The sequence below is a fragment of the Citrus clementina genome, unplaced genomic scaffold, assembly GCF_000493195.1.
Source record: "Citrus clementina cultivar Clemenules unplaced genomic scaffold, Citrus_clementina_v1.0 scaffold_5, whole genome shotgun sequence".
NCBI lineage: Eukaryota > Viridiplantae > Streptophyta > Magnoliopsida > Sapindales > Rutaceae > Citrus > Citrus x clementina.
In genome coordinates, this window is record NW_006262201.1 from 17,704,222 (window position 1) to 17,717,099 (window position 12,878).

At 35.2% G+C, this 12,878-nt stretch overlaps 1 protein-coding gene across 3 annotated transcripts; it reads left to right on the plus strand.

Moving 5' to 3' along the window:
- Window positions 1-2,476: 2,476 nt before the first annotated feature.
- Window positions 2,477-6,327, plus strand: LOC18041543 (probable LRR receptor-like serine/threonine-protein kinase At3g47570). Of its 3 annotated transcripts, XM_024182933.1 has the most exons (3): window positions 2,477-5,427; window positions 5,750-6,172; window positions 6,272-6,327. In XM_024182933.1, the coding sequence occupies exons 1-2, from the start codon at window positions 2,688-2,690 to the stop codon at window positions 6,124-6,126; spliced, it is 3,117 nt and encodes a 1,038-aa protein (XP_024038701.1). In that variant the 5' UTR covers window positions 2,477-2,687; the 3' UTR covers window positions 6,127-6,172; window positions 6,272-6,327. The 3 variants fall into 3 exon arrangements, with proteins under 3 accessions (XP_024038701.1, XP_006432210.2, XP_024038702.1); XM_006432147.2 differs by lacking the exon at window positions 6,272-6,327 and having other exon boundaries at window positions 5,750-6,243; XM_024182934.1 differs by lacking the exon at window positions 6,272-6,327 and having other exon boundaries at window positions 5,762-6,243.
- Window positions 6,328-12,878: the final 6,551 nt, after the last annotated feature.

Below are 12,878 nucleotides of genomic sequence, written 5' to 3' on the forward strand. Positions count from 1 at the left end.
TCATTGTGAACTTTTGAAAAGAGATTTGTGTTTTTTCTTATGTTCAAAGTAGGTGACAAGCGTATCCATTTAACTCTTGCTTAGAGAACCTTTCCAATTTTCTTCCAAAACATGATGAGGATATAAAAATATTCTGAACGGCACAATATAACACACAAATAAGCACAAGTAAAGTTTCTTCAATGGAAAATTTGATACATGGTAGGGTAAAACAAAATGTCTAAAGAGAGTAGCTGTCCCACTTCACCATTTCCAGAAAACATTGGAACCACACTTGTATTTGTCTTTCCCTTTGCACTCCAATTCCAAATCATCAGAGATTAATGGCACTTTCTGGAAAAAATAAAATTGAAAATTGAAGTTGAAAATTGAAAATAAAATTACTCAACACAAATCAACAGCAAACAAATGAATGAATAGAGCTAGAATGTGATAATAACCTTTAGCTTGGCAAGATCTTGGCAAACTGTGAAGTTCTCAGGGAGCTTGCATGTGCCAAATTGAACATTTTCCTTTAACGCAAACCTTTTGCTTTTACTGCAAGCTGCTAACCCTTTCTCACCGGCGCTCTCATTTCTCGGCGGACCCAACCACCCGTCGCCGCCTTTGCTACCATTTGATCAATCAAGATAATTTTAGAAATTACCGCCTTCGCTTGCGACGGGGCCTGCTCTGTGAAACTTGGTTGAATATTACTAAGTGGAATGTTCCATCCATTAGGCCTAGAAATCATTATATAGGTTTGTTCAGTGATACTGGAATTGTTATTATGGATGTCCTTCATGGATGATCATCAATTCGTTTTGTGTTGAAATAATCTTGTTACTAATTATGGATATGCTTGATGGCCGAATTCATTCGGTTGAAATGTTGTTTACGCTATTAATTTGCTCATTTGTAATTTTATTTTCAAATTTATATATTTAAAATTATTAATTTTTTTGAAGGACTCGAATATTCAAAATTATTAACCTAAAAAAATAAATAGGGATCATGTTCTCATTTTAATCCCACCCCCATTTAGAGATTATTTGTGATAGATCTGAACTACCGCCAATTAAAATTTTTTAATTATGGAGATTGCTTCCAGATTGAGTTCACTCATGGTCCCCTTTCCTAACCCGCTCCATTTCCATCCCTGGTAATATGATATTTCGCCCTTTCTTTTTTTTTTTTTTTTTTTTTTTTGTTTCTTTGAATGAACTCCAAAAAGTTTTCATGGGCTATTCTCTGTTTGGATATTTTTCATGAAAGGGTGTTTACCAATTTATTTTTGTATCATGTTGCCCTAAATATTTGTTTCCTCTAATTCTAATCTTGCTTGTTGACTAATTTGAAGGTCATGGATTTGACGATGGTTCGTGCAATATCTACCAGTTTGGTTTTGGCTACTAAAGATTAGAGATTCTTTCACTGTGGCCGTAGAATTGCTTGGGTTTTAGCTGCATATATTTTAATTGCCAATATTCCAATGTAATTTATTTTTTATTTTTAACTATATCACCTTTTTTCTTTTTAGCTTTGCAAGCCATTGTATAATTCATTAATTTTTTTTTTATATTAACGTAATGCATATAGTTGTAGCAAGAACTGTATAGTATTATCACATTTTGGGTCCCCACATGAAAATCATCTTAAAGGCCTGAAACATGTAAGTGCTATACCACAAGCAAAACAACAATAATTAGATTTCTTCTTACAGTTCTTTCCTTCTTAAGATGTCAACAAACAACATATCGACTGGTAACAATAGTTTCAAGGCCATCTAAAAAAAATTAGCAGCATATATCCCACAAGCAATTCGAAATAGATGTAGCAATTCCATCACACAATTCACAAGCAATTTGAAATAAATAAAAATATAAAATACAACAGCATTTTGGATAGTAGCAATACAAATTATATCCAGTACGGCAAAGAAAAAGCCATCTAACTCGATCCTCGTCTCCACGTGTTTCTTCATGTGTACAGTAACCTCAATGCGTGCTCAACACACAATAAAGAAAGTCATAAAGCTATTAACTCTTTACCAAAAAGAAATTATAAATTATTTTCGATCAGTCCCCATGTCCCGTGAATATCGGCTCTTTCCACGGCTTTTCTGTACAAAAACACAAACTTACAACCAACAATCTACAGCCACGCAGTCCAATTAAACAAGACCCTACTTACGTGTCAATAAACAATAGGAATTAATGTCAGAGATTAGTACCCCCGGCCACACACTAGTCGAATCCCTCCATACCGTATAAACCGGATCGAAGTTTTTCCTTTGTAGTGTCGGAACCGGAGAGACACGTCACACGATTTCAGCGTAGTCAACACTCAACCGCCTCTGCTGCAGATTGAGATTCCCTATGTCTCCCCCTGTTTCTCTTTCTTTTACAATGCTCGTTGCTCCCTCCCGCCCCACCTTCCCTCCACTTTCCTTCTCCTTCTCCTTTTCTTTTTTTTCTCACGCCCGGCCCCTCAATTTTCTCTCTTCTTTTTCTTTCACACCAAACTTTCTTTCCCCTTCTCCTCTTTCTATATTGTTCTTACCACATAGACATTTGCCCGTCCAATCAAATTCATGGCCTTGTAATTAGGATGAAGCTTCAAAGTCTAGCTGTGCTTCTGCTTTAATTTGTGACGTGTGAGTGTACAAACTAGTTAAATTTGCTAATAAAAGGCCTTCACTTTTTGATATGTGGAGTATACAATCATCCTCACATTCCATGGCATTACACTTTTGTACCTTGAGAAAAATGCCTAATATTTCCATTTCCATTAGCTGCCTTGCCATTTTGATATGGTGCTTCAGCTTGTTGCTTATTAATTCTCCTGGCTTTTCTGTTGGCCAAACCAACGAGACAGATCGACTCGCGTTGCTTGCCATAAAGTCACAGCTTCATGATCCATTGGGAGTCACAAGTTCATGGAACAATACCATAAACTTGTGCCTATGGACTGGAGTGACTTGTGGCCATCGGCATCAAAGGGTAACCGAGTTAAACTTGAGTAGCCAGAGGATAGGAGGCGTCTTGTCTCCTTATGTTGGAAACCTCAGCTTCCTCAGGTACATCAACCTTGCGGACAACGGCTTCCATGGTGAGATTCCCCAAGAAATCGGTAATCTTTTAAGGCTTGAGAAACTAGCACTGCCCAACAATTCATTTTCGGGTACAATACCAACCAATTTGTCCCGTTGCTCTAACCTCATCTACTTTCATGTCGGCAACAACAAGCTCGAGGGACAAATCCCAAAAGAGATAGGCAGCTTGTTGAAGCTTCAAACATTGGCCCTCTACTACAATTATTTAACGAGACAACTCCCAGATTTCATTGGGAATCTTTCAGCTCTTGAGGTAATTGATATTACAGGGAATTCATTGGGCGGCAAAATTCCAACTACCCTTGGCCTACTTACAAACTTGGTTGATCTCAACGTAGGTGAAAATCGATTCTCTGGTATGTTTCCTCAATCAATTTGTAATATCTCTTCCCTCGAGTGGATTTATCTTGCATTCAACAGATTTAGTGGAAGTTTACCATTTGACATTGTTGTCAATCTTCCGGACCTTAAAGAGCTTGCTATTAGTGGAAACAATTTTTTTGGTTCTATTCCTAATTCATTGTCCAATGCTTCAAATCTTGAGATCCTTGACTTTGCCCGCAATCAATTCAAAGGGAAAGTGTCAATTGATTTTAGCAGCCTTAAGAATCTATCGTGGTTAAATTTGGAGCAGAATAATTTGGGGATGGGGACATCCAATGATCTTGATTTTGTAACCTTTCTAACTAATTGTACTAGTTTGAAAGTGCTTAGTTTATATGATAATCAATTCAAAGGAGAGCTGCCTCATTCTATAGCCAATCTCTCGTCGACAATGATTCACTTCCGCATAGGATCAAACCAAATATATGGAACCATACCTCCTGAAATAAGAAATCTTGTCAATCTAATTGCACTCACTATGGAAATAAACCAATTACATGGCACTATTCCTGATGTAATTGGAGAGCTTAAAAACTTACAAATATTATCCCTGTCTGGAAACTTTTTACATGGAAGCATTCCCTCCGGCCTTGGTAATCTTACTAAATTGGCTAACCTTGAATTGAGCTCCAACAGCTTGCAGGGCAATATACCCTTGTCCGTTGGTAATTTTCAGAATTTGATAGGCTTCGATGCCTCCCATAACAAGCTCACCGGTGCCTTGCCCCAACAACTTCTCAGCATAACAACACTTTCACTTTACCTAGATCTGTCTCATAATCTTCTAAACGGCTCCCTTCTTCTACAAGTGGGCAACCTAAAGAATCTCGTATTGTTGGACATATCTGGCAACCAATTTTCTGGTGTGATTCCTGTTACTCTAAGTATTTGTGTAAGCTTAGAATATCTTAATATTTCAAAGAATTTTTTTCATGACGTCATTCCCCTTTCTTTGGGTTTCTTGAAAAGCATTAAATTGTTAGATGTCTCATGCAATAATTTGTCTGGCCAGATTCCAAAATTGCTTGACAAACTATCTTTCGTGGAATTCTTAAATCTTTCTTACAATCATTTTGAGGGTGAGGTTCCAACAAAAGGAGTTTTTAGTAATAAAGCCAAAATTTCACTACAAGGGAATGCAAAGCTTTGTGGGGGTATAGATGAATTGCATTTACCATCTTGTCCATCTAAAGGATCAAGAAAACCGAAAATTACTCTTCTCAAAGTTTTGATTCCAGTGGCAGTGTCATGTTTCATCTTATCCTCATGCCTTACTATTGTTTATGTTCGAAGAAGGGGATCTGTACGTAAACCCATTGATACGTTGCCGATGGAAAAACAATTTCCCATGGTTTCTTATGCAGAGCTGAGTAAGGCAACATGTGAATTTTCACAGTCAAATATGATTGGTCAAGGAAGCTATGGATCTGTATACAAGGGGATTTTGGGTGAAGACGAAATGGTAGTTGCAGTGAAGGTGATAAATCTTAAGCAGAAAGGAGCTTTCAGGAGTTTTGTGGCTGAATGTGAAGCATTAAGAAATATTCGCCACCGAAATCTTACCAAAATCATCACTATTTGCTCTAGTATAGATTCTAAGGGGGCTGATTTCAAGGCTCTTGTTTTCGAATATATGGAAAATGGAAGTTTAGAGGATTGGTTGCACCAGACCAATGATCATCTTGAAGTTTTCAAATTAAGTCTCATTCAAAGAGTGAACATAGCCATTGATGTGGCTTCTGCAATTGAGTATCTTCACCACAATTGTCAACCACCTATGGTTCACGGAGATATAAAACCAAGTAATGTCCTGCTAGATAACGACATGGTTGCCCATGTGGGTGACTTCGGACTATCAAAATTTCTCTCCAGTGACCATCTTGATACTGCTAGTGAAACTCCATCAAGCTCAATTGGGATAAAAGGAACGGTTGGCTATGTTGCTCCAGGTAACGTTTTCTTATTTTGCACACACATCACATTATTTTCTTATATGAATGTCCGTCTTCTTTATTCGTACATACAAAGCTAAAAGACAAAGAAAAACACAAACTCTCATTCCATAAGAATAAGTAGCTATTACATTAGAGTTTGTGCTTTTTTTTTGGTCTTTTAGTTCTATTCATATTTTTTAAAACGCAAACATCTTGATATATATATATTCATTTTTTAAAATACGAATATCTTGATATATATATATTTAAAAAGTAATATATTTATTAGATCTTAGCATTCGTTTGGGAACTAACACAATAAATCAACATGTTTAAGAGTATGGCATAGGTAGTGAAGCGTCCATGATTGGAGATGTATACAGCTTTGGAATTTTGTTGCTAGAGATGTTTACTGGAAAGCGACCAATCGATGCAACGTTTAGTGAAGGACTCACTCTCCATGAAATTGCCAAGATGGCTTTACCAGAAAAAGTGATGGAGGTTATTGATCCTTCAATTTTGATGGAGGTAATGGCGACCAACTCTATAATTCAGGAAGACAGAAGAAGAGTCAAAGTGGAGGAGTGTTCGAATGCTATACTCAGAACAGGTGTTCTTTGCTCAACGGAATCTCCATTTGAACGGATGGAGATGAGAGATGTTGTGGCTAATTTATGCCACACAAGGGAGACTTTTCTTGGCAGGAGGGTTTGATGTAACGGTGATGTTAAGTGCCTAACGAGGAATTAATCCATCTAGCGTAAATCCTTTCTTCTTTTGCATAAGCCAATGAGTGCTGCATATCCAATTCATACACAAGTGCCTTAAAGTTTTTTTTTTTTTTTTTCCCAATTGACAGTCCCATCCGTACGGCACAAATTACAAGTTGTTCTAGGGCCTATCGTTATAGTCAGACGCAAGCAAAGATCTAATTAAAATACATGATCAAATAAATTGAACTTCAAGCTCCAAGATTAATGTTAGGTTGCAAAACATGTGGAGGATTAATAAAGGAAATGATTAGAAACCATTTTACAACAAAATGTTTTGTTATTTGGCACCCAAAAGGCATAAATCAACATTGTGTAGTGAAATGTAAGTTTAAGACACAGATTAAAGAAGTGATGAGATAGTACACATGAACTGGTTCATTTAAAGCTATAAACACATTGGACTAATGACTATTACAACAGAATTTGATAAGGATACCATAATCCTAGGATACAAAAACAACGAATATAGGCTAGCTCAAAAAATTTTTTCCAAGTTGTTATTATCAAATTCATTTAATACAATCAGACACATAAACATGCAAAGATCGATCATCAATCTTCTCCAAGATGTCTCCGTCCTCAAAGTAATTACTTTGTCTGTCAATAAACATTGTTCTCATCACTATCATCTAACATATATCACACACAAAGATCTCCAAATATCATCAATTTTCTCCAAGATTTCTCCATCCTCAGAGGAATAAATTTGTACGTCAGTGTATGCTCTTCTTGGACATTTTCTAAAGCGATGAATTTTCACTTCCTTTATGCAATGCTGCCAACATGAGAGAGGAATAAACTGGCAACAATATAGAGTTCTCTCTCTCAGATATAATCAACATCTATTTTCAACCTTAGGAATACACACACACACACACACACACACACACACACATGTACATATACATATACTTAACATACACGATCTACAGATGTCAAAAGAAAAAAGAAAATAAAGTCTACAGATAAAGTTGAATATAAGTAGATTAACAATATACAATGAGATTCTATTAATATTACTTGCATGCTTTAAAAAACATTATGCTTGACAATGCTAAATGACATTCTATTAGTAGGCATGCTTTAAAAAACATGCATACTTTAATGACAATTTATTGACAATACAAGGGTAAGTAACAAGAAAAAATTTAAGTTTGATTTTACATAAGACCTGATCAAGGACTTGCATCACATAAGAAATTTATATAGCCTCCAAAATCAAAATGGCGCCGGTTCAATTACATGATTTTCCATCACTAATGACTTTATATAAGGCACCTACTAATGAAAGAATAAAATGCTTCTAAAGCTACTATTATATAATAGGAATCCTGTTCACTTATTCTCAGTCACCACTAGGCCTTTTAACAAGAAAGTCATGAACATAGTGAAAAAAAGGATTTATTAATGTACTATCACATCACATCTTTAGGATGTGGATCTAGTCCTTAATTCTCATCAATGAAAAATGCAGCGTACCTAGAAAGAAAGCTTGTACTCCCGACAATACTGGTCATTCGTTATTGATAAGTTCTCCGCATGTGGTGAAATCCAAAGCAAGCCATCCATAAGTTTTGCGAGGGTAACTTTTCGATATTCACAAATTGAAGAGCAGGCATACTTGTCATAAATTAATGGGGGACATAAGATTTCTCGCAATTCTCTTGGTATAATCACAGCCTTTTGGAAGATTTTTTTTTTTATTTTGAAGAAAAAAGTGTTTAACTTCAAGATGTATGATACTAAATTATTGAAATAAGATAGAAGATTTTAGGTAAAAGAATTTAGAAGGAAAAAAATACCTCAGGATCGCATTCCAAAGTTCAAAACTTTGGAACAATGATTGAACATTGCAAGAAGTTCAGTCAATTGCTCGTACCGTTAATTGTTAATATTATCAGAGCTGAAAAACAGCGTAGTTCCCAACAAAGCTAGAGCATTTGAATTGAAAGATACCAAATTACCATGATATTTGAATTTTCTTAAACTTGGAATGTCGAGGTTGAACTCATCCAACTTATCACAACTTCTGAAAAATAATTTCTTAAGACTGCCATTTGAAATCTTGATACTCCTTAAATTCATACAACGATCTATAAATATGTACTCCTGGAACGGAAGTTCGGAAATTAAGTTTGAAAGCCACTCATCCATTATGAAAAACTGGCATAATTTTAATAGATTTAGATTCTTGCAAGGGGCTCAATTGAGATGAAAAAATGTAGGGACCTTGAGGTCAAACAATGTAGAGACATTGTTGATATATATTGAATGCACATTCACTCCATCGATGTACACCCATTCAAGTCATTTGTTATCATACAACTTGAATTCCTTAAGCTTACTAAGATTGAGTAACACTAGATTTTTCAATCCTCGAGAAGGAACGATATTCATAGACTCAATCAAAGGGCACCCAGCAATTAGATCCTCAATAACTTGATCATCAAAACAAACACAAATCCTAATTTTGATTTAACTATAATCTTAAATCCTAATTGTAATAAGAAAAGTTAATTTTAAGAAATTAAAAAAATATTACTTGGGTCCTAAAAGGACTAATAAAAAGGTAATTTTTTTTTTGCACAATCATTAAAATCTACATATGTTATCCTACTCCTGTAATGGAGAATAGGATGTAAACACGGTGCACCCATTTCCCACTTAGATAATGATAGATTTTACCCATGTTTTATGATAGGTTTGATTGGTTATGTTCGGTTTGCTAATTTGATTTTCATTTTTAATTGTATGAGAAATTAGATGTTGATTGTGGTTTTTTTCATTTAAATTTGTCGACCGACTCATTTGCCCTTCTGAAGTTAACTTTGATTGTAAAAGCTAAGGGATTCGGTGTTCACAACCAATTCTTCATCGTTATGGGGCAGAGTAAAAGTATGTCAATTTTAAAGGTTGTGGAATTAAAAACTCCTATTATAAAACTAATACTATCGATTGATACATATTAATCAATCAATCATGTGGTTATATCCACATCTACCTTCAACAATTAAATCATGACCGTCTACTCAAGTCAATAAATAAAATTTATGAAAATACCGAAATTAATTTTTTTTAACCTTCTACTTCTTCTTTGATGAAAAAAAAAATCTATGAAAAACATTTTCATAAAATAAAATTTATATAATTTAAATTTAAAAAAAAAACAAATATATCGAAGTCGTAAAAATTTAAAAAGAAATGCTAGCAAGCAATTTACTTTACCAACTAAACGATGCATCTAATTCAGCTAAACTTATAATTATACACATGTCTAGAGTTACAAACAACCTGAACGTAGCCAACCAATAGAAATTTCAAAATGCCTAACTCAATTGGAGGAAAATATCCCAAACACTAACTCAGTAACCGCTGTAACTAATAAGAGGTAAAAACAAAATCATGAAAGATTGCCAGCTTGCCGTAGCTGGAGAACGCCGATGGTTGGTGATGGTGACATTGTTGGGGAAAAATTAGGTTTTTAAATTTTTATTAAACCTTTTGAAGATCGCTCTCATATAATATATAAGAATACGTAATCCAGAAATCGTACCTTGAAAATCCGATTTGGCTTTTTCCGTTGAAATGATTTAGGCTCCTAGATCACGATCCGCCACCACCACTCCTGTTAGATCACAATCCGTCACCACCACGCTTGCTAGATCACGAACTGTCACCAATGATCTTCCAGGTTATGACTCAGGTTCGATCTGCACTTGACGTGTGGGCGCCTTTATCACTACCAAAGCAACTAGCACGAGAAAATTTTTCTCTCAACAATAGAGAGAAAAATCTTATTCTCTGATCTGTATAAAGTGGCTTCTATCTTTTCTTTAGGGAAAAATAAGCCTTATATATTTCCCTTTAGTGAAAACCCTAGGCTCCAAATAATGCCCTAAATAAAACTCACGTTTATTTACTTTTTCAATAGGGGACCTACCTTGTAAAATAACATAAGGCCCCTTATACAAAAGCTAATTAAATGGAGCCTCCCACTAAATGATATATTTAGGCTTTTGACCCAAATCGCTAGTTATCTTACTTATTAGTCCAGTAGTGGTGCAGTCAATTAAATGAGCTAACCCGGGGATCATTTGGGAACATACAATAGTGGCTACAATAATTAGGCTTGTAATTAAACTAGCCCAATTATTTAATTCCAAATCTACTCCACTAAAAGATTGGAACTGACTTCCATAATTGTATGCTCGAATAATAATTCGTCCCAAGCCACATTGATTTCTTTACTGCACAATCCTTTGTACCACATCGTTAATTAAATTGATATCTCAACTGTCCAATCAATTTAATAACATCTTATTCCTTGATCTTTACTGGTTTTCTCTAATGATCATTTTCAACATACTAAATATGTTGACACACTCTGGCCAGAGAATTCTATGATCAAGTGCCGAAAACCCATCAAGAGATGTGTTGTACAAATTCTATATTGTTAATCCATAACTCCAATACTCATAATTGCTCCCACCAAGATACCGGGTAATCTTGACCACAAGGATGTGTCGTGCCCATTGGTAACTCAAATGGAATAACAATTACAATCATGAAATCATAATTAACTCAAGATTAAGATTACAGTAAAATCAACGCCTATGAGATTTAATAAGTCTGACAGTTATTACAAAGTTAATTAAATCTCATATGTGATCCTGTTCAATGTAGTCGTACTACATCAATAAATTCATACATGATTAAGACAAATCATTCAATGAATTTATTACAGTCTATACCTAAATAAAGTGCCCAACTTTATTTATCAACTGCGAACTAAATTTATTTAATCATAAGATAACTTGTATTTATGTCTTCTGTGAATCCACATGGTGATCACATAAATACATATAATATGATTAAATGGACTTTAATACAAGTATTAATGCAATTAAGATATTTGAATAAAATATCTCATTTATTTTATTAATCAGAAAAATAGTTTATTACAATTAAATAAACACATATGCTTTTAAAGAGCATATTTTTCCAACAATTCCCACTAGCTCTCAAAGCATATCTGGCATATTGCACATGCTCTAGGGCTCTAAGTGCAGGTTATAAAGGTTTCCCACTAATGGCCATTCTAATAAGATCTGCCATTTAGCATCTAATGCCATTTGGGGTACTGTCATATAACCTTTCTACACTATTCCCTTATAAGATGATACTTCCTTTCAATATGTTTTGTTTCTTGTGGTTCCTTGGTTCCTTAGATTGAGCTACAGCACCACCATTATCACATAAATAGTTTAAGGGGTGCAGTTACAACAGGTACCACCTCAAGATTTCGTAGGAACTTGCGGAGCCATATAGCTTCTTTTGCAGCTTCAAATGTAGCCACATATTCAGCTTTAGTTGTTGAGTCTGTGATACAAGATTGTTTCACACTCATCCAACTAATAGCTCCACTTCCCAATGTAAACACATAGCCGGAAGTTGATTTTCTGGAATCCTTATCTGACATAAAGTCAGAATCAGTATAACCCACTGGAATGAGTTCATCACCAGAATACATAAGCATATAATTTTTAGTTCTTTTCAGATACTTTATAATATGCTTGACTGCAGTCCAGTATTGAGGTCCAGGATTAAATTGATATCTGCTAACCATCCCTACCGCAAAACAGATGTCTGGCCTAGTGCAAAGCATGGCATACACGAGACTTCCCACAGCGTCTGCATAGGGAACTCGTCTCATTCTCTCTATCTCTTCAGATGTTTCAGGTGATTGATCCTTAGAGAATGTAATTCCATGTCTGAATGGTAATAAACCAGTCTTGGAATTTTCCATGCTAAATCTAGCCAATATCTTATCGATATAGACCGCTTGAGACAAGGCTAAAGTTTTATTCTTCCGGTCTCGTAGTAACTTGATACCAAGAATATAACTTGCCTCCCCCAGGTCTTTCATATCAAATTATTTTGCTAACCAAATCTTTATTGTAGTCAATACTCCTATATCGTTTCCAATCAGGAGAATATTGTCTACACAAAGAACTAGGAAGGCTACAAATTTTCCCTGAATTTTCTTATACACACATGGTTCATCAATGTTCTGAATGAATCCAAGTGATTTAATCGCTTGATCAAATCTGATGTTCCATGACCGGGATGCTTGCTTCAATCCATAAATGGATCTCTGCAACTTACATACCATGTGTTCTTGGCCTTTTTGTATAAATCCATCTGGTTGCTGCATGTAGATGTTTTCTTCAAGATGCCCGTTAAGAAAGGCAGTCTTGACATCCATTTGCCAAATTTCATAATCTAGCACTGCAGCAATGGAGAGTAGAATCCTGATGGATTTAAGCATAGCAACCGTAGAAAAGGTTTCCTCATAATCGATTCATTCTTTCTGAGTAAACCCTTCGGCTACTAATCTTGCTTTAAATGTTTCCACCCTTCCGTCTACTCTTTTTTTTTCTCTTGTAGATCCACTTGCAGCCTATAGGTTTTACCCCATTTGGTGCCTCTACAAGTTCCCAGACTTTATTGGAATACACAGATTCTATTTCTTGATTCATGGCCTTTTTCTAAAATTTAACATCTCTATCTATTAGAGCTTCGTTGTAACTAGTGGGATTTTGTACATGTTCATCTGAGATAGCCATATAGGTTTCTCCCAAAAATATGTATCTCACAGGTAACCTAGTTACCCTCCCACTACGACAAGGTTCT